This window comes from Colias croceus, chromosome Z, assembly GCF_905220415.1.
Source record: "Colias croceus chromosome Z, ilColCroc2.1".
NCBI classification, from domain to species: Eukaryota; Metazoa; Arthropoda; class Insecta; order Lepidoptera; family Pieridae; genus Colias; species Colias croceus.
This window is the reverse complement of record NC_059568.1, coordinates 7,369,940-7,388,956: the sequence shown is the minus strand read 5'-3', so window position 1 is coordinate 7,388,956 and position 19,017 is coordinate 7,369,940. Positions and strand designations below refer to the sequence as shown.

The window sequence follows — 19,017 nt, the reverse complement described above, 5'->3', positions numbered from 1 at the left end:
ACAAATAAAATGATTTCAATAAAGTTATACCTAATAGGATTCCAATGTATAAATAACAAAGTGGATCGTAGTTCGTACCTACATATTATTATAGTAATTAATTGTGATAAACAGGTGAGCGGCGCGCTTCGGCGCAGCGCTCTTGACGTTCGATCCGAAGTATCGAAACGAAAGTAGAGCAAACGCGAAATTAAACAAGTATTCATAATACAGCGGCAATAATGTTGTTGTTGGACATTTGTTGGAGTGATTTTGCAAATATTTTAATAATGATGTACGGATGGATATAATATAAACAAATTATTGGTAAATGGGGGCACTAATTACCTATATTATTGAAATTTTTCCTTTGAAATTTTATGTGAATAAAAATGTAAATTTCTTGCAAAATCTCCTTTAAATGCGGTGTGTAATTATATTATGAATAACGGAAAAACAAATCCGTTTTGGTACTAGGTATATTGCTTCTAAAATTTTCTAGATATTCTTTTTCCGTTTTAAAGCAGTATCTACTTCATGAAGCACAGTCATGAAGCATAAACTACCTCCGATTAGACCGAATAGAATTCACTGAGTTACCACTACATACCTAGTAGGTATGAAGCACAATGAAGTGTAGTAGTAGGTATTCTACATTTTAAGTTTCGCTAGGGCTTAATTAAACTACCTAGCAACACTATGTATATTGTATATGACGTAGGTATCGATTCTGTAAATTTTTTGAACAATGTTTCCATTTCTTAAAATTATTTTGAAACAGTTACAGAGATTGTAGATTTTGGAGCAAAATAGGCAGTCATATGCATGTAAGCAAATTAACTTATTTTATACGTGTAAAACATTGAGTAAAATACATTTTATTGAAATCGTACATTTTCTAATTACTTTTTTCAGTAATAGCTGAATTGTGTATTTCGAAAATAAAAGTGTTAGATCAAATATTTTTGTGATATATTGTATATTCACTTATATTAACGCACAAATAACTGCATGAATGTACTCAAAAACAAAAAGGATGCATAATTCAGTCTATATTTTTTATAATGGCAATTGGTAATCAACTATAGCTCACCAGGCGCGAGCGCCAACTAGTGACTAATTTCCGTAACTTCTTATTGATATCTCTCACCGAAAGTTCATGTAAAATTTAATATTTGTGTTACATATTTACTAATTTTATGCTTATTTATTATGTGTTTGTGAATAATTTGTTATCCGATGCAATGAAAAGATAATTTCATCTAAATGTTCACGCTATATAGCAAGTGCCGTTCGGAACCTATGACATTCAATGAACTCGATGTGCGTTTTGGCCATTTTACTTGGCTTGCGTTAGTGATTCGTATGTAGTCACGTGATCTCAGTGGATTTTGGATCAATGGCGCCAAATTGTTTATACAGAAAATGTATGTACATTAAAACCTTTTTAAAAGTATTTAGTATGCATAAAATAATGTAAAATCGACCAGAGTATGATATACATATACATATCTATAGGTTTATTGAAATGTAGTTGAACAAAATGATGCGTAGGACTAACGTCAATCTGGCAACAATACAGTGCTGCTATCTATGTTGTCAATTTTGTTATGTAGTTTCAATGGAGAATATCTTTGTGATAAATATTTACTGTTAATGTTCCACAAAAAGAAATTACTGGTATAGTTTCGTGTCCAGTGTTATTATTTTACGTATGATTTCTTTTTACCCGTGTGATTATCTGCATAAATACAACAATTGCTTCGTTTGTGTTCGATAGTCCCATGGAGTACGATACTCTGGCCCGCCATACATTTTACTCATGCAATAGTGAAACGTCAAATGAAATTAATAATCATTTCCCTCGTTTATTCTAAAATAATGAATCATTGCTAAGATTTTAAGAACAACAGGTATTTGATACACTTTTCTGTAATCGTTGTTTAAATATTGCACTTAACAAGTTGACATTTTGTTTCTTACGTCAAAAATATTTTCGATATAGTAAGCTAAAAGACATAGATAATTATGCGAATTTCTGTGGTTAAAGTTGGATTTAAAGTTAATTTCCTTTGATTTAGTAGAAAAGATAAAGTATATCCATTACTGGACATGTAATTATACTGAAAAATGTTTGCTCTTAAAAATCTTAATTATCACAATTGGGATGTATTAAAAAGTAGGAATATATCAAAATAATCGTTATTATACTCAATTGAATTATTACATCTACCTCTGGACCCTGAAAGTAATTGGTTACTTATTTTTGTATTTCAGGCTGTACTTGTTGGTGTCTTGTGGCAAATTGAAGTACCATTATGTAGCAAACTATGTGACATTTTACACAATGTTATTACCACGCTCAAAGTGTAAAGTAGTGTGGGGATCGTGAACATGTAGGTTGTGAAAAAAAACTATTAAAGATGTCGTTGAGAGGCACAAAGCGGACAAGTGGGGTCCGCGGGGACGAAGCAGGCACATCCAAGCGCCGCAGAGTGGAGTCTGAAGACGCCCTCTGGCAGCTTCGGCCTGTGAGTGACCTCAAGATGTCATCCATTTATAACAGAAATGCCTCTGAGGCACCTGCAGAACTATTCAGGTTTGTGCTCCTTTTTATGAAGTGCTTTATTTTTAAATAATATTGTGATACAAAATACATGTGTTATAATAATACTATGTTTTATGCATATGCAATTGTTCCTAAACAAGTGAATTGTGAAATGTATCTCAAATAATATAATGGCAAAATGCTATTTGCTCTTAATTATAAGTATTTATTGTATTTATTTATGTATCATGTGAAATGCAATGCAAATGTTATTTATGTGAATGAAGGAAATTTTAAAAATATAACCAATACTTATTATTATTATCATATATAATAAATTGTTTTTAAAATTTTCTTTCACTTTATAAGCTGATGCAATTTGAATTATATTTGTATACAATTTAATATTACTTGCTCAGCAATTGAACTTAATTTTACCATTAATTTTAACATTTAACTCTTAGTGCCATCTACTTTTCATTTATAAAATGGAAGGTTAATTTTGATTATGAACTAATTTGTGTGTTTATTATACACAAATAAGAAGATTGTAATAAATAATTCAACTTTCTTTATAAAATTATTTGAACAAATAATGAAATATAAACACAAAAGATGCTTTCTTCTTTAAATGTTTTCAATTGTATTTTGTCAAAGCATAGCTAGGTATAATAGTTTTTTTAGCAATTTATTTAAAATTATTGATGAATTAAAATGATGATCCAATGCCATCATTTTAAAAAGCAATTTACTTCACTCCATTCCATAAATACTTCTTTAATAAATTGTAAGGATTTCATTTAATAGTTGGTATTGAGAGTTATAAATAAATTAAAAACACAAATGTTTGTGTATGTTCCATGATGACTTTAGGATTTTTCTCTGCATCATATTAACATGAAGGAAATAGAATTTATCATCATATCATTTGAAGTGTACCAGCAATCTGTTAACTAGTTAACAATTGTAAAAATAGCAAGTTATGTTTTAATAGAAAGGCATTGTAATAGTAAGTGCGATATATATTTCTTATGTTTAAAAATATGTATTAAACCTGCTTATTCATTTGTAAAACATAATACGTTATTGATAGTTTATAGTGAAGATTATCTGCTATTGTATTTAAAATTCATCATGAAAATAAGGATTGTCACTAAGTTTTATCATTTCAGAATGTATACTATAATTTAGAACATTTGTATGTACATATATCATTTCATTAATAAAATGTCTCAAATTTTTCTAATTTGAAGCAAAGCAAGTGTTGTAAGAAAATATATTGTATTTCAATCATTTCACGTGCAGGCATGACAACGTTGAGCCATTCGTAACAGTTTTGTTTCATAAAAATTTCAGGAAAGATTTCATCTCTATGATGAAACTAGCTGATTCTGAGCCACTAACACCGAGTGATTACTGGATTATCACAGATACTTGGAAGCAAGATTGGGAGCGAGGGGTACAAGTACCCGTCAATCCTGATTCTTTGCCAGCACCAAAAGTCAAAATCATTAAAAACCCAAAGCCACCAAACTTTGTTGAATTTAAACTGTAAGTAGGAAGCAGTCTTGACTGTTTCAAGTGTTTTAAGTTTTTATTTTAATATTTTTTTAAAATATATTTCACTTAAATTGTGAACCTATTTTTATAGACCCAAGGACAAATACATTCATCTTACCAGAGATGCCCACTATGAAGCAGACAAACATTTGCTCAGTACAACACCAACACAGGCAGAGGCTGCTTGTGGCTATGACCTCGATGCCATGGATACAGCTTGGCTGAAGTTGTTGAACGCAGAACGTGCAAGAGCTGGTGCAGCAGCCATTACAGAAGATCAACTTGAAAAAGTGATTGAAGAATTAGAGGTAGGTTTATTTATACATATAACAGGGTTTATTGCTTAAAGTATGTCATGTCAACATGACATAAATATCTTATACAAATCTTTCAAACTGGTGTTTACCTTTCTGTGGAATAATATCGGTATTTCTTTCATGAATCACAAGAAAAAATAAAATAATGTAATATTTTGATTATCTGGTAAGATATAAGAAATAAATAATTGTAATAAAAATCACCATACAAAGGAACACAGGACATAAAAAAGATACCTTGACTTAAAATTGAGTGGCTAAGTTGTAGATCAACATTTATTTAGCAGGTTTAATAGTGGATTGTCATATAACAATTTTTAGTTTAATTATCATCAGCCTATATACATTCCCAATGCTGGGACACGGGTTTCCTGTAAGGGGTCCAGCCATAATCCACTATGATGGCCAAGTGTGGCCTATATGGAGTTTTATTTAGTCTTAATAGAACAGTTGGCCTTTATTAACAGGTTGCAAAGCAAAAGGTTGGACTTTACTTGATTCTAATTATATATTATGAGATTGTAAAAGTTACAGGTACATAATATGTACTTTTATGCCCATATTATGATATTTGCTCCACCTTTGTGAAGTTTCTATTAGTATAATAATAGATTAAAGTTCAGCTACCTGGATTGACAATAATTGCTGTGCTATAAATTTAAGCTATATTACTAAATTGATAAAGTTGAAAAAATGAAGAAACTTGGGCGATAACCAAGCAACTTTATGCCAAGTTGATGAAAAACGAGATAGGCGCAGAAATCTAAGACGACCAGACCTCTGTTGATTAGAGGCCGTTGAATAAAGCTTAAAAATTATTGGTGTAAAAGTAAAAAATACCAGGCCAAACACCGGGAATGCTGGAAGTTAACATTGACCCAGGCTGAGGCCCACTGGAGCCAATAGTGTCTCAGATGATAATAGTGTGAAAGAACAAAAAAAAATCTTTTGAATAAAGAAAAAAGTAAAGAAGCATAATATAAGTTGTGCTATGTTCTGAAAATAATTTGCTTTACTATACAGAACTCGGATCATTCTTATGACTGAAACCTGCAAAGAAAAACTGATAATCTAAGAAAAGTAGTATGTATACTGTATAGGTATACTACACTTAGGTCGAAAGACGACTTGCAACTAACACAGCTATGTAGACTCTAACATTAAAATTCAGACACTATAAACTACCTTGACACCAAGATTTTGTATTCATCAATATCTTTGTTATTTGAGGTTTCCATTAGTCTATCGTTAATACACTTTATTTTAAACTGTTTCCTCTGAAATGGGGAGCCAAAAAGTTTATATGTTCTGGAATTGAAACAAGGCGAAAATGCAGTATATGGTAAAGTATTGAGAACCGAATAAGATGGTAGAAGTTTTTTTAAATTCTGTTCTGGTTATATGACTTTAAAATAAGAACCGATAGCCCTCTATCGGTTCATATTTCCTTGTAATATTTCTATTTTTTATTTATTTTCTGTCGACTTTTAGGTGTTATTTTTCCTATGAAATCTAAATTTTACATTGTATACATTGTATAATAAATATGGTATTGAATTTTGATGTGTAATTAAAAAAAGTCCTCAGAAATAGAACTCTAAAATTGTACTGATGTGCTATTGTAGGGTTAAGAATAAATAAATAGATAATAAAATAAAAAATTAATGTTATCTGTCACCTGGAAAAGTTAGGGAAAGTCGAGAAGTAAGTGTCCAGCACTCGTTAATGTCATCTTTCTGCCGACAATTCGCCACCACACGCGGCAAAGGTGATTCAAGAAGAAAATCACGCTTAAGTGTGTTTTAACTCTGTTGGGTTAAAACAGACATAAGCATGGTTTTCTGTGGACTGACTGAACTGAGCATGAAGTCTGTTGACTTACCAATTTTTCTGAAGCCTGTAAATATTTTGTATGAAAATCAAAGTACATAAGGTTAGGCTGTTGAAAACAACTACTTACCATTCTTCTAGTTCAAAGAAGTCACATTTTAAGAGGAAGGCATTTATTAACTGCCAGGTTAAGGACAACAATGATAAATACATAAGAAATTGATGTATTTTTTTACAATTTAATGAGAGGTGTGATACAAAAACTGCAGTTTGTTATGACCCCCCTACCAAATTCTCACTTCATCACTTAAAAATCAATAGAATAAAAATAACAACTTTTATTAACAATCTATAAATATATAATACAACTTTACGAGTTTTTTAATGAATGGTGGTACATATGTTAAACAACCCACATCCTGACAAATCATAGAAAATTTCAATCTAAGACATAATAATGTGAATAACATGTTTTCAACATACATATTTTTCATTTTGAAGAAGCAAGCAAAGTTAATATTAAGAAATTCTATACATTTTAAACACTGTATTATTTTCTTTAGTACTCAAAATTGTATGTTAATATAAAAATATACTAATTTTTACAAGACTGAGTGAGAGGAGGAAGATTTTTTAAATAAATAATTGTATAGATAAACATCAACTGTATTATGTGACATGTGTTTGATGAAATATTTTTTGTCTCCAGGTACGGACATGGGAGAAGATTCAGTCAATTATAAAATCTGAAGAGGGTTTGGGACTGGAATATGACGAGAATGTCATATGTGATGTGTGCAGATCTCCTGATTCAGAGGATGGTAATGAAATGGTGTTTTGTGATGAATGTAACATCTGCGTGCACCAAGCATGTTATGGCATTACTGTTATTCCAGAGGGTAAGTTTTGTAAGTGTTCATGCTATTATAATATCTGAATAACAAATCACTTTTCAACACGAGTTTATTTTTGTTACAGGACAGTGGCTATGTCGCCCGTGCCGAGCCGGTGTCAAACCAGACTGTGTTTTGTGCCCAAATGTAAGTGGTGCCATGAAGTGCACTCCTTCTGGTCATAAGTGGGCTCATGTCAGTTGTGTTCTTTGGATACCGGAAGTGTCTATTGGTTGTGCCGAAAAAATGGAGCCTATTACAAAAATAGGATCAATACCCCAGTCACGCTGGTCCTTAGTTTGTGTTTTGTGCCGTGAGCGAAAAGGAGCCTGCATACAGTGCTCTGTAAAGACTTGTAAAACAGCTTATCATGTGACTTGTGCATTTAAACATGGGCTAGAAATGCGTGCAATTATTGAAGATGAAAATGCTGATGATGGTGTTAAATTACGGTCATATTGTCAAAAGCATAGTGTGAATTCTAAAAAAGAAAAGTGTACTGGTTCTGGTGAAGAAGAGGAGGAATCCAAAAGAAAGCGTCGTAAAGACATGACTTCAGAGGAAAAGAGCCAAGCTAGAGCAGCTCGCCTGCAAGAAATTGAAGCTGAATTTGATGAGCATATTGGTATCAACGATATTAGCTCTCATCTTGATGTTGACCAAGATGCCATAAGTTACATTTATAACTATTGGAAGTTGAAAAGAAGGGCTTGTCACAATCGCCCGCTTCTACCGCCAAAATCTGACAACAATGAATTATTAACTCATAGACAAGAACAAGCTGATCTAGAGAAGATGAAGAAGTTTGTTCAACTTCGTCAAGATTTAGAGAGAGTACGAAATTTATGTTATATGGTTAGCAGGCGAGAAAAACTTTCACGATCCTATTTTCGGATGCGCGAACAAACATTTCACAAACAAATTGCTGTGTTATCAGCAGAGGTTACTATATCGGCGCCCGAATTGTCGGCTATTATTGAGGCAAATCATGGACCTTCTATTTACGACAGATTATACTCTGGTCCAAATGCTCCTGATCATGAAAATGACTTTGATGATCTCCTTGCGCGAATAGCTCCACAGGAATCTAGTGACGATAAAAAGAAAGATCGAAATGGTCTCGTTAGAGGTGCAAAGTCAACAAATCCTTACAAAAAGCTTTATGTCAATGGATCTCGTAGAGGTGGTGTGTATACAGGTCTCTCTAGTGAAGAAAGTGGTGCAGAAATTAGTCGTTCTAGTAAATACCGAGGAAGAGCCATAGGGTCAAGTACAGATGATGATGCAAAGAAATTAAACTCTTCAAAGAAGAAAGTTTCACCCAAAGGAAAAGGGAAAAAATCACCTAAAAAGTGCGATCAGAGGAAGAAGAAAGTACCACAATCAAAAGCAATTGTGGAAAGTAGTTCAGAAGAGGATACTGTAAAAACACGCCAAAAGAAAGATCAATCAGGTAGTAAGACACTTCAACAAATGGAGAAAGAAATGGCTGCTGGTAGAGCAGGAGATTCTGGGTCAGATAGTGATGAATTAATTCCAATAAGATCTACTCGAAACAATAAATTTCCAGTTGATATTTATTCTGATAGCAGTGAAAGTGTAAAAGAGGCAAAGGTCAAAGTTGATAAATCTCCAACTGAAAATGATTCTTTACAATCATTGCCTAGAACAAAGGCAGCAATGAAAGAGTTCATTCCTAGCCAACCTGAAAACAAAACATCAGCAGATCCCAAACCTTCACCTAGAAAGAGAGGTAGAAAACAGATTAATAAAGACAAGAAAGTATTAAATAAATCTATTGAGTCTGATGATGAAGCAAAAGATAAGGAAAATATTAAAATTGCTAAACAAAAAGATAATCCAACAGATTTAATTGTTCCTCAACGCCAAGCTGCTAAGAAGGCTTCTGAAAATATGCGCTCTACTACTACATCAAAGAAAGATGAAACTTGTGTAGAGAAGCCAATGAGTAGTGATGATGCTAAAAATAAACAAAAAACGAGTCAAGTCAAGGCTAAGGGTAAAGAAATTAAGGATCCAAAACCTGCAAAAGTTGGCAGAAAGAAATCATCAAAAGATCAAAAAGAGACCATTGCATATGTCCCACAAAGACAGGCTGCGAAAAAAGCGGCAGCACATATTAAGAGTGGCCTTGGGTCTAAAGCTCCAGTTGTAGAAACAGTTGATGCTGACAAAAAGAAAGATGTTGATAAACTAAATACGTCAAAATCTCCAAAGAAAGATGACGCAAAAAGTACTAAAAATGTCAAAGAAGAAAGTTCAAGTTCCTCATCTAACTCAAGTAGCAGCAGCTATTCTTCATCGTCTAGTTCTGATGAAATTAAAGAAAAGCCAAGTATAAAGCCTACAGCTAAAGCACGCGAAATAAAGCCATTTCCGAGGCAACCTTCGATGTTTTCACCACATGTATCTAGACCGACAGTGGATTTGCCCTTTCTCGACAAGGTGTCAAGACCATTGTCTTCAACTAGTGCCTCTAGTGATTCCGATAGTTCGAAGGGATCCCGATACTCTATTACGCGTCCTCGCAGACGCAGAAAAGCCAAGACTGTTACAGAAGAGTCCCCTCACAAGACTCCAGACAAGAAGCTTAAAACTTCCGAACGGAGGTCCGAGTGTGGGGGCTCATCACCGACTACTGAAAGAGAGGAATCGAGTCGACCCAACAACACGGTTCCCGCCGCGCGTGCTCGGACCAGAAGCACTACTGCAAGCGGAAATATGTCTGATAAGTCTGATACCAGAGCAAGAAAATCATCTCGGGAGCTCGAACATACCTCTTCGCCAAAACAAAATACCGAAGAGAGCAGTAAGTCCGTTGAATCTACAATTACGAAACGGCAAACGGACGAGGCGGTAGAGGAACAAACTAAAGAGGAAATTGCTATAATTGATCAAAGTATCAAATCTGATGTATCTGTTTCAGAGAATATGGTGATAGCTGATGATAAAATATCTGATAAAATGTTAAGCCCGGAAGAGTTTAATAATCAAAAGGAAGAAGTTAAGGATGAGAAAATTTCTGATGATACAAAAGTTTTTGAAATTGAGGCCGAAAATAAATCATCAAGTAATCACGCGTTTTCAACAACAACAAATCTATCGCCTCCTAAAGAAACAGTAGATAACTTTGAAGATGATGCTATTAATACTCATGAAACCTGGTTATCACAGGCTCCAAGTCCACACATACATCCACCTCCAGTTGAAAAGCCAGGTGATCACGAAAAGTATATGACAGAGGATAAATCACTTGATGCAGATTTTACAGACAGAAGTAGTATAAGAATGATAGCTAAGATACAAGCAAATCTCAATGAAAACACTATGATAAAATCACCAAAGACACCCATGGATGCAAGAACAAATACAATTGATTCTATTGATGTAGATAATCCCATGTCGCGAAATAGTAGGAAACGCCCCATTGATAAGAAATTTATTACACAGGATGCTAGTCATGTTCAAGGAGTAGAAATATCAAAGAGTGCTAAGATACCATCTGTCGTCAATATTTTTCCCAATAGAAATATGTTCTCGCCACAGCCTCGAGAAAATGAACATTATGAAATTGACGTATTCCCATCATATTCGGAATTCATATTAAAAGAAGATTCAAAGGAACAGGGTGCACAGGAAACATTAAATTTGGTTGATAGACTCAGAATGCAGCTAAGTAACAAGAAAGCACAACCAGAGAACTTAGTACCGGATGAGAGTTTTACAAATGAAAATAAGGATATGGTTATTGATCTGATTGGTATTTGCACACCTAAGAGTGATCATGGCAATATTAAGGACAGTTCTATAAATTTAATTAATGAAGAAGAAAAACATAGCTCGGTAAACGAAACATTAACACACAATCATATTCCAAAAACAGTTGAGGCCCTTCATAACTTGACTCCCCAATCACCTCAAAATCCCCAAGCAATGCTTACAACAAATTCCACACTTTTTCATCAAAATGATCATAACATTCTGCGAACAACAAATGAAAAATCGATGGACTCCATGGGGTCTAAACACGAATCTCATACAGAACATACTAATGATAGAAAGTATGATGATACTGCTTCATTTAATGAGGACTTAAAGGAACCCTCCACAGTTAAATCTGATATGCACTCTGCTTCTGAAATTGGAGATAATATATCATTGTCAAAACAAAGTGACGATTCCCAGTCTATATCAGTAGTTGACCACTCAATTGACAACAATGATTTGATACCAGACCATCCAACCTATGACAATAATAATTCTGTTTTAAACTCAGAGATTGCAACTTTGACCTCTCCATACATATGTAATGATGCAAAATGGCGGGAAAGCAAAATAGCAACCAGGAGATCTTCAACCTCGAGCACAAATTCAGAAGCATCCCTTGGATCTCAAAAGAATAATTTGCATCTAACTACATGTGGTCGCTCAGATCCACGAGATACTAGAGATCTTCGAGATCCCCATCAAAGTGGCGCTATAACTGAAATGGAACCATACCCACCAATGCCCGCCTATCACGTAGATCCGGCGTTATCGCTGAATCAATATGCTAATTATGCGCCAAGTCCTTCTCCTTATATGGCACCATTGGCTCTACCACTGTTTGCTCCAGGAGCATGTCCTTCTTCACAACTAACCTTACCATCTCCCGCGCCAGGAATATATCCTACTTTATCCTACTCTGCACCACCATTGATGCCGCCATTACCAAAACCTGTATTTTCGAGTATTTGTGCTGCTTTCACATCTTCTTCTCAGAATATTGCTATTACACGCGCCATGATTTCATCGCCGACATCAAAACAAATAGATTCGCCGTCTGAAGATATCGATGTAACAGGCAGTGATAAAATGTCATCGATTGCGCCCTCCAGTCCCACCATAAGTGTGGGTTCATTTACCGAGGGAAGTAATACAAGAGATGCATCCAAACTAAATGAAAATGCGGAAAATTTGATTAATTTACAAATACCAGAGTCAAAATCGCCTGCCAAAGTAATAAAACCTTTGCCGCCAAAATTACCTGGTAAAAGCCCCGGAATATCACCAAAACAGACTGAGGTAACAAAAGCAACAAAGAGAATAAGCAACAAAAATAATAGAAGTCAAAGGGGACGAGGTCGTTCGAAGAGCCGCGGCCAAGGAGCTCATAACTTCCCTGCATCTCACTATATGGGAAATTCGATTCAAAGTAAACTTGTTGGAACTGTATATGATTTTGAGGAAGAAATAGCCAATGACGGTGTAGATTTAAAAGCACTTAGAGAAAGGCGTAAATCAATTGATGTAAAAGATGATCGTAAATCTGAACATAGTTATAAGGAGCCATCGCAATCTCCTCGCACTCCAAATCCACAACAAGTAATGATCGAAAGAAAAGATAATAAATCACCAACTCCAGAACCCCAAGATGGTCCAGAATCTCCAGTAAATAAAAATAATTTGGAACATACAGGTTTTTCACAAGTACAACCTGTTCTTCCGGGTCCTGTTGATATGCGTACATATTCTATCGATAGCCAGCCTCCAGCTGCCACTACTGATGTCTATCATACCCATCTCTTAGCTTTCGCAAGTGGAACTGCTGAACAACAATTAGCTGAAATAGATGAAGAAGTTGAAAAACAACTGCACACTGCGTTAATGGCGAGCAATCCAGAAACGGAATCACAGTCAGATACATCCAATACCCAAGTCAATCACGCCAATAAGGAAACTTTGGTGGCTCAGTTACCAAAAGTGTCATTATCAGACTCAAGAAATCAACTTAAAGTAAAAATTAAAGGCCCCTTTTTAGACGCAAACTACTCGGCCAGCTCTGCACCACCTGTTGTGCCAAAACCACCTGTACCAGTACACGATCCTAATACGAGCTTATTGAATGTATCCACAAGCTCAGTTGCGTCAACAGGCTCCACAAACCTAAGACGTATGCGTAAGAAAGAACTTTTACGGCAGTATTGGACTCAGGACATGAACATGGATGATCCAACCAATACTGCAACCATAGGTATCGTGCCGCCTCCCGTAGCACCACAGCCTCAATTAGCCAGAGCCGTCATAACAATACCTAAAGCTGTCGCTTCAATGACTAGTATACCAACACGAGAGGATTACAAGATGACGGAAACTACCGTGGAAAAGAAGAAGCGCAAGTCCAGCGCGCTATCGCGTGAACTAAGGCAATTAAATAGTGATATTGATCTGTCAGATAATGTTAAATTGTCAAAATTCGTAGCTGGGTTAGGACAGTATCCAAAAAGACGAGCGCGTGTTCCTCCTCCTAAGCCCAGTCCTCCTTCACCGAGTGAAACTTCACCTGTTGCACCTAAACTTAAGATTAAGATCGGATCTAACATAGTGCAATCGATGCCCGAGGATACATCGGGATGCCAGTTTCGACCTCCCAAAAAGCGACTCCAATCGCAAGTCATACCTACGCCTAGCATGGAAGACTTAAAACGCGAGAGTATGATCTACCGTCGCATGGTAATGGCGGACTTCGAAGAAGATAAGAAACCCAAGAAGCCTAAAAAAGACAAAGGAAAGAAAAAGAAGGACAAAAAGTGTGATAAAGAGAAGCTATTAGTGGTGAACAGTGAAAGTGAAAGTGCGACAAAGTTAATAATAAAAATAAAGCGGCAAAAGGAGGAAGAAGTGAAGCAGGAGCCGGGAGACGGTAGCGCGCTGGCTAGCGCGGCGGCCGTGGTGCCCGAGCCGACGGTGGACCCGTTCGACTACGACCCCAAGGCGCCCGACCCGCTCGCCATCGACCCGCCCTTCTCCGACTCCACGGCCGCGCTGCGCCGGATACGCACCGAGAAGGTGACGCCCATCCGCTTAAAACGCAGCTCGCAGGGCTCGGGCTACGTGATGAAGAAGGCGCGGCTGGAGCAGGCGTCGCTGGAGGCGCAGGCCGGCGGCAGCGCGCCCGAGCCCGCGCCCGACGACCCGCCCGCCGTCAGGTGATACGGCAAGTTTAAGACGGGACTATAAACTCTTCTTGTTGTGAGTGAACCTTTATTGTACATAGTTACTTCAGGAATTTAATTTTACCTTTAAGTGTAAATTATTTATTTGTATAAAACGAAAGCTCAATTTATATCTTAAATATAATTCGAAGCATGTCGGAGTATTTAATGAATACACAATGTTATGTGATTTGAAATAATTTAAATCAATAAGATTTATATACAATTAACTGTATGACTCGTAATATGGAATCTCATGAATTTGCTTCATAATTGTAACAGATGACTATGACTTCATTCACATCATATTTAATGGTATTTATGTATGTATTTATTATTTTTTTACTTCATTTTTACCAACTCCCTTTTATGTAATATAGAACATTATATTATAATATATTTTTATTTAAACATAATATTGAAAAAAGACAAGAAATGACTTGAAAGTTTTAAACATGAATTATAAATATATTCATAATCATTTTAACTGTCCATTTATACACTTTGTATTTGTCCCATTGAAACAAGTAATAGAATACAGAAACATTTATATTAAATGTCTTCAATTGCCACTGAATAGGAGAATAATTCAATTTTACTATATTAGCATGTTTTTTTTTTATAATTTACATATATATTATTGCTGTTCTGAATTATGTTTTTATTAATTATTAATATGAAGCTAATTTTAAATTTATTCACATTACACATATAAATCACAAATAACGATAATCTAATTAATTTATGATCCAAATCCTTTTCAATGTTATAATGAATATAATTAATAATGATAATTTTTATTGTAAATTAATATTTCGTCTATTTGCATATCACTTTTTGTGTATCAATAGGAGTAACTGAAAAATTACTTTTTGTAATGAGAATTTGAGGTCAGATTCTTATCTTATGAATTCGTATGTTGTATGCATAATAATAATGAATGTGCAATATTTGCCAATACTCATCGGATAGTCAGGTTTGAATCGACCTTCACGGCCGGTAGTAGTTTTAAGTGCATGTTTGTTAAGTGTAACTCGTCTCTTAAATGTTATTTCATCAGTTTGTAAATAAAGCATATTTATTAAAAATCAATTTTAGCAAATATAACGAAGGAAATTTCAGAATTGTGGTTAATTCTTTGCACTGTTGTAAATTTATAGTTTTATTGATCATTAATCAGAAAGAACCTGAGTTTTGATATTTCCTCTTGTTAATATACATTGTCAATGTTTATCGAAATCTAAGATTATCATTTCATTGTACATGTCATCGATATAAAAAAGTAGTTTAATCGAATTTGATCTTTGAAACGTGGTAATAATAAGCTGTCATGTGTTAATTAATGTCAAATTGTACAGAAATTCGTGCATATTATATCTGCAAAATGCAATTCTTTGCTGCTTACACCTACTTCAAAATGCATCCATTTCCTCACACATTTACAGTTACTTTAGAACAATTACTATCTTAGTCGTAGATGGTGTAATGAATGACACTAAAATATTTATTTTTATACAAAATCCTAGAAAATATAAATTTTAATTACTAAACATGCCGTTATGTCGATTTGGGATATAATTATTATTGTTTGTAACGAGAAAATCGAAAGGCTTTTAAAGTGTGCATTTATTATTTTAAGAATTTTGTATGATTTGTATCCATTCACAAAAATAAAAGTTTAAAAACTAATTTGAATGTAAATAATATATTTTGTCGACTATATGAGTATTATTTTTTATACTGACTGGTTGAGATTTCTTTTCACACAATTTGTCTAGGTGTGCGTAGATTTATGATAAATAATATATTATGTACACCTACATTCATAGGCTTTCTAGATTGTGCACGAATTTCAAGTGGTATTTTCTTGCGCTCGATACATTGAATAGAAACAGAATCATTTTTGACGTATTGTAAATTATGTTAATTATTTTTAATTATTTATTGAAGGTACGACATTTTCACTTCGATAATAATAATTTGCGTTCGAAGACATGTTGTATTTTTTATTAGATTAAATATGCAAGTTGTAGTTACTTGACCTTAACGTAAAACTTTTAAACACATTTTAAGATTAATCCCCAAATAGTACGAATCTTATATTTGATGATGACTGTTTTCTGTAAAACGTTTTAAATATTTAATCAATAGTAATTGATTTTACAATTCTTAATCTTTCGCTTTGATCAAAGAAATGACATACTTTAAACTAAGTATAAGGGGGGGTTTTAGTATTTATTTATAAAATAATTTGTCGCAGGCGATACCAGGTATGTAGTGAAAGAATAATTATAATAGATTGCATTCTGCAGGCCGCTAACCTTTACTTGCTAATATTAAAAAAAAACTATTCGCAGGCGAAATATTTTGATTTTAAACCGATTATAATATAAAATTATGAATGTCAGCTTAATCAACGAAATGATGACATGTAAATAAATAAATAAATGAAAAAAAGTAATAATTTCAGAAATATAGTTATTTTTTTATAGGGGTTTATTTACGATTTTGAATATAAAGGGAGCTTGTTGATGCCTATTGTAAAAAAAATCTCAAAATTTCAATAATATTCTCTGTTTTTCAATCAGGAAATGTTCATATGTATTAATAATATAATCGCAATCTATAATAATATATAATTATTTAAAATTTATTTATGCCAATAATAAGAATCGTGAATTCAACAACAAAATCACATTGAAATTGTCTTCCTACTTCTGGTTAAATCTCATGTTTATTTCTACACTCGCAACACACGCTGCTTTCAAAATCAAACTGAAAGTGTTTATTCGGCACTATCACATTTGATATCACCTGTCTACGCACAATGTTTTCACAAGATATAAAATCATCACACTTCAATGTTTGTCGAGCATTACCTTATTACTGTGATTTGTTTTAATTTATATATATTAATTTTTAAGAATATTTAGAGTAATATGTATTTCGAGATTCCAATCGTTGATAATGACGTTATCTCTGCAATGTAAATAAATTAAATCTATTAATTGGCGATAAATATTAAATGATTTTGGTACTACTATATATATTTGGTGTTATTTAGATTTGAGCTTTGAGCGTATGATTTTATATTTTAATTTACCGAGTTTTAACTACTGTAAGTGTTGTTTGGAATCGTATTTTACTTTTAATATTGTAAGCGTCGTTAAAATGAGTGTTGTTGAAATATTATATGTGTTACATGTACGTAAGAGGTTATAACTTGTAGCAGTCTCAGTAGTGTGGGCCGCTAGAGGCCGCCCCGATCTCTTCGCTTCTAGACTGCCTTGGAGCTTACTCGAGTCATTCGAAATAACCTAATAATTACTTTATAGCATTAAATGTAGTCACAAGCTTTCGATAGTGACCGACCCTCAGGTAGCTCTCAGTGATGGTTTGTGTAGTATCTGTTGATGAGAGACAATCTTTCATTATGATATTTATCTACTATGTAAATGATTTTGTGTGCCACAGTCGCAAAAATTATCAATGTTAGATATAATTGACTTGGCTGAATGACTCAATACAGTCATTAGGTTAAATACATATATTATTATTTATGTATTAGTCCATAAGTGTAACTTTAAGAGAGATTAACACCTAATACCATTATCCTTATAAGTATTATGATCAAGAATATTTCCATTGTTTTAAAAACTTAGATTGTTAGTAATTAAATTTAAGAATAAATTGTACAAACTACTTATGTACAGTGTAGAAGAGTAAGTGACAGAAAGAGAGATGCAAAGAAAGCAATGTGTAGCAAAAGGATAATGTAATGTAACGCGGGTGTTGTAAATATTGTAAGTTTCAATGTGCACATAGTCGCCTCCTTCATTAATAAATTTTTTAGATCAATTACTCATATCTTTCATTTCTTTTTACACATAATATAATTTAAGGTGATTTCCTTGACACATACATGAATAAGTTTTCAATGAATTAATAGTTAGTTGTGCTTCCTGAAAACGACTAAAAATAAATAAATCACTTGCATTAATTCAATTTAATTAATCAGTAATAAAAAGTAAAATCTACATACTATGTACCTAGATAATATTATTATAAAAATCATAACATATGTATTCGTAATCCTACCAATATCTTAAATGTGAAAGTTTGTTACTCCATCAGCATAAGATCACTGAACGGATTTTGATTATACTTAGCAGTGATGTAGGCTTATGTACAAGAATAACAAATTGTAGAAATGTTTGCTTTTGCCCGGCGCTGATGAAATCGCGCGACACAGTATTATTTTTTTACATGATAGTTTGAGAAAGAATGTATAGATGTTTGATATTATTTCACGCAAAAACCTCCTGAGCAGGTCTGTATTACGTCTATATGAGATTACGTACAGGGATAGATTACAGTAGTAGGTACATAATATTATGTACCACCCTCAAAGGGCCGAACAAAATGTAAGCAAAAATAAGTTTGTTGGTATAAGACCAATATCGTTTAAAATAAACTAATAGCACCAATAAATAACTAAGTATGTGGTTTCAATCACAATTAATTTTTATATTAAATTATACATTGTTTTCTGTGTTTATATTAGTATAGACTATAACTGTTCAAAGTCAGCCTTATAAATTAGACGGTATATCGTCATTATATTGAGAGAAATTAAACAGGCTGCAGTGGGCGAGTCGTTTATTAGAATCAAGTAACTCGAGTAAGTATTATTTTTTAGGCTTGTTTCAAACAAAGAGGTATCTACAATCTTCATCTTACGTATAAACCACAGTCATTATAAACTGTTATAAACTAATAACTGGAGGCATAAGATTTGAACGCCATTTTGACGTCACAACAATATGATCGATCCGTGTTCCGAGAATGCACGCCAAATAATTGCGAATTTATTTTGATCTATTTTGGAAAACGTT

General features: G+C 33.6%; 1 protein-coding gene across 4 annotated transcripts; it reads left to right on the top strand.

Moving 5' to 3' along the window:
- The first annotated feature begins 1,128 nt into the window (after positions 1–1,128).
- Positions 1,129–17,983, top strand: LOC123705292 (PHD finger protein rhinoceros). Of its 4 annotated transcripts, none has more exons than XM_045654024.1 (6): positions 1,129–1,406; positions 2,257–2,578; positions 3,884–4,078; positions 4,179–4,395; positions 6,944–7,133; positions 7,213–17,983. In XM_045654024.1, exons 2-6 carry the CDS (start codon positions 2,403–2,405, stop codon positions 14,118–14,120), a joined length of 7,686 nt encoding a protein of 2,561 aa, XP_045509980.1. In that variant the 5' UTR covers positions 1,129–1,406; positions 2,257–2,402; the 3' UTR covers positions 14,121–17,983. The 4 variants fall into 4 exon arrangements, with proteins under 4 accessions (XP_045509980.1, XP_045509982.1, XP_045509981.1 ...); XM_045654026.1 differs by lacking the exon at positions 1,129–1,406 and adding an exon at positions 1,608–1,659; XM_045654025.1 differs by lacking the exon at positions 1,129–1,406 and adding an exon at positions 1,609–1,892.
- Positions 17,984–19,017: the final 1,034 nt, after the last annotated feature.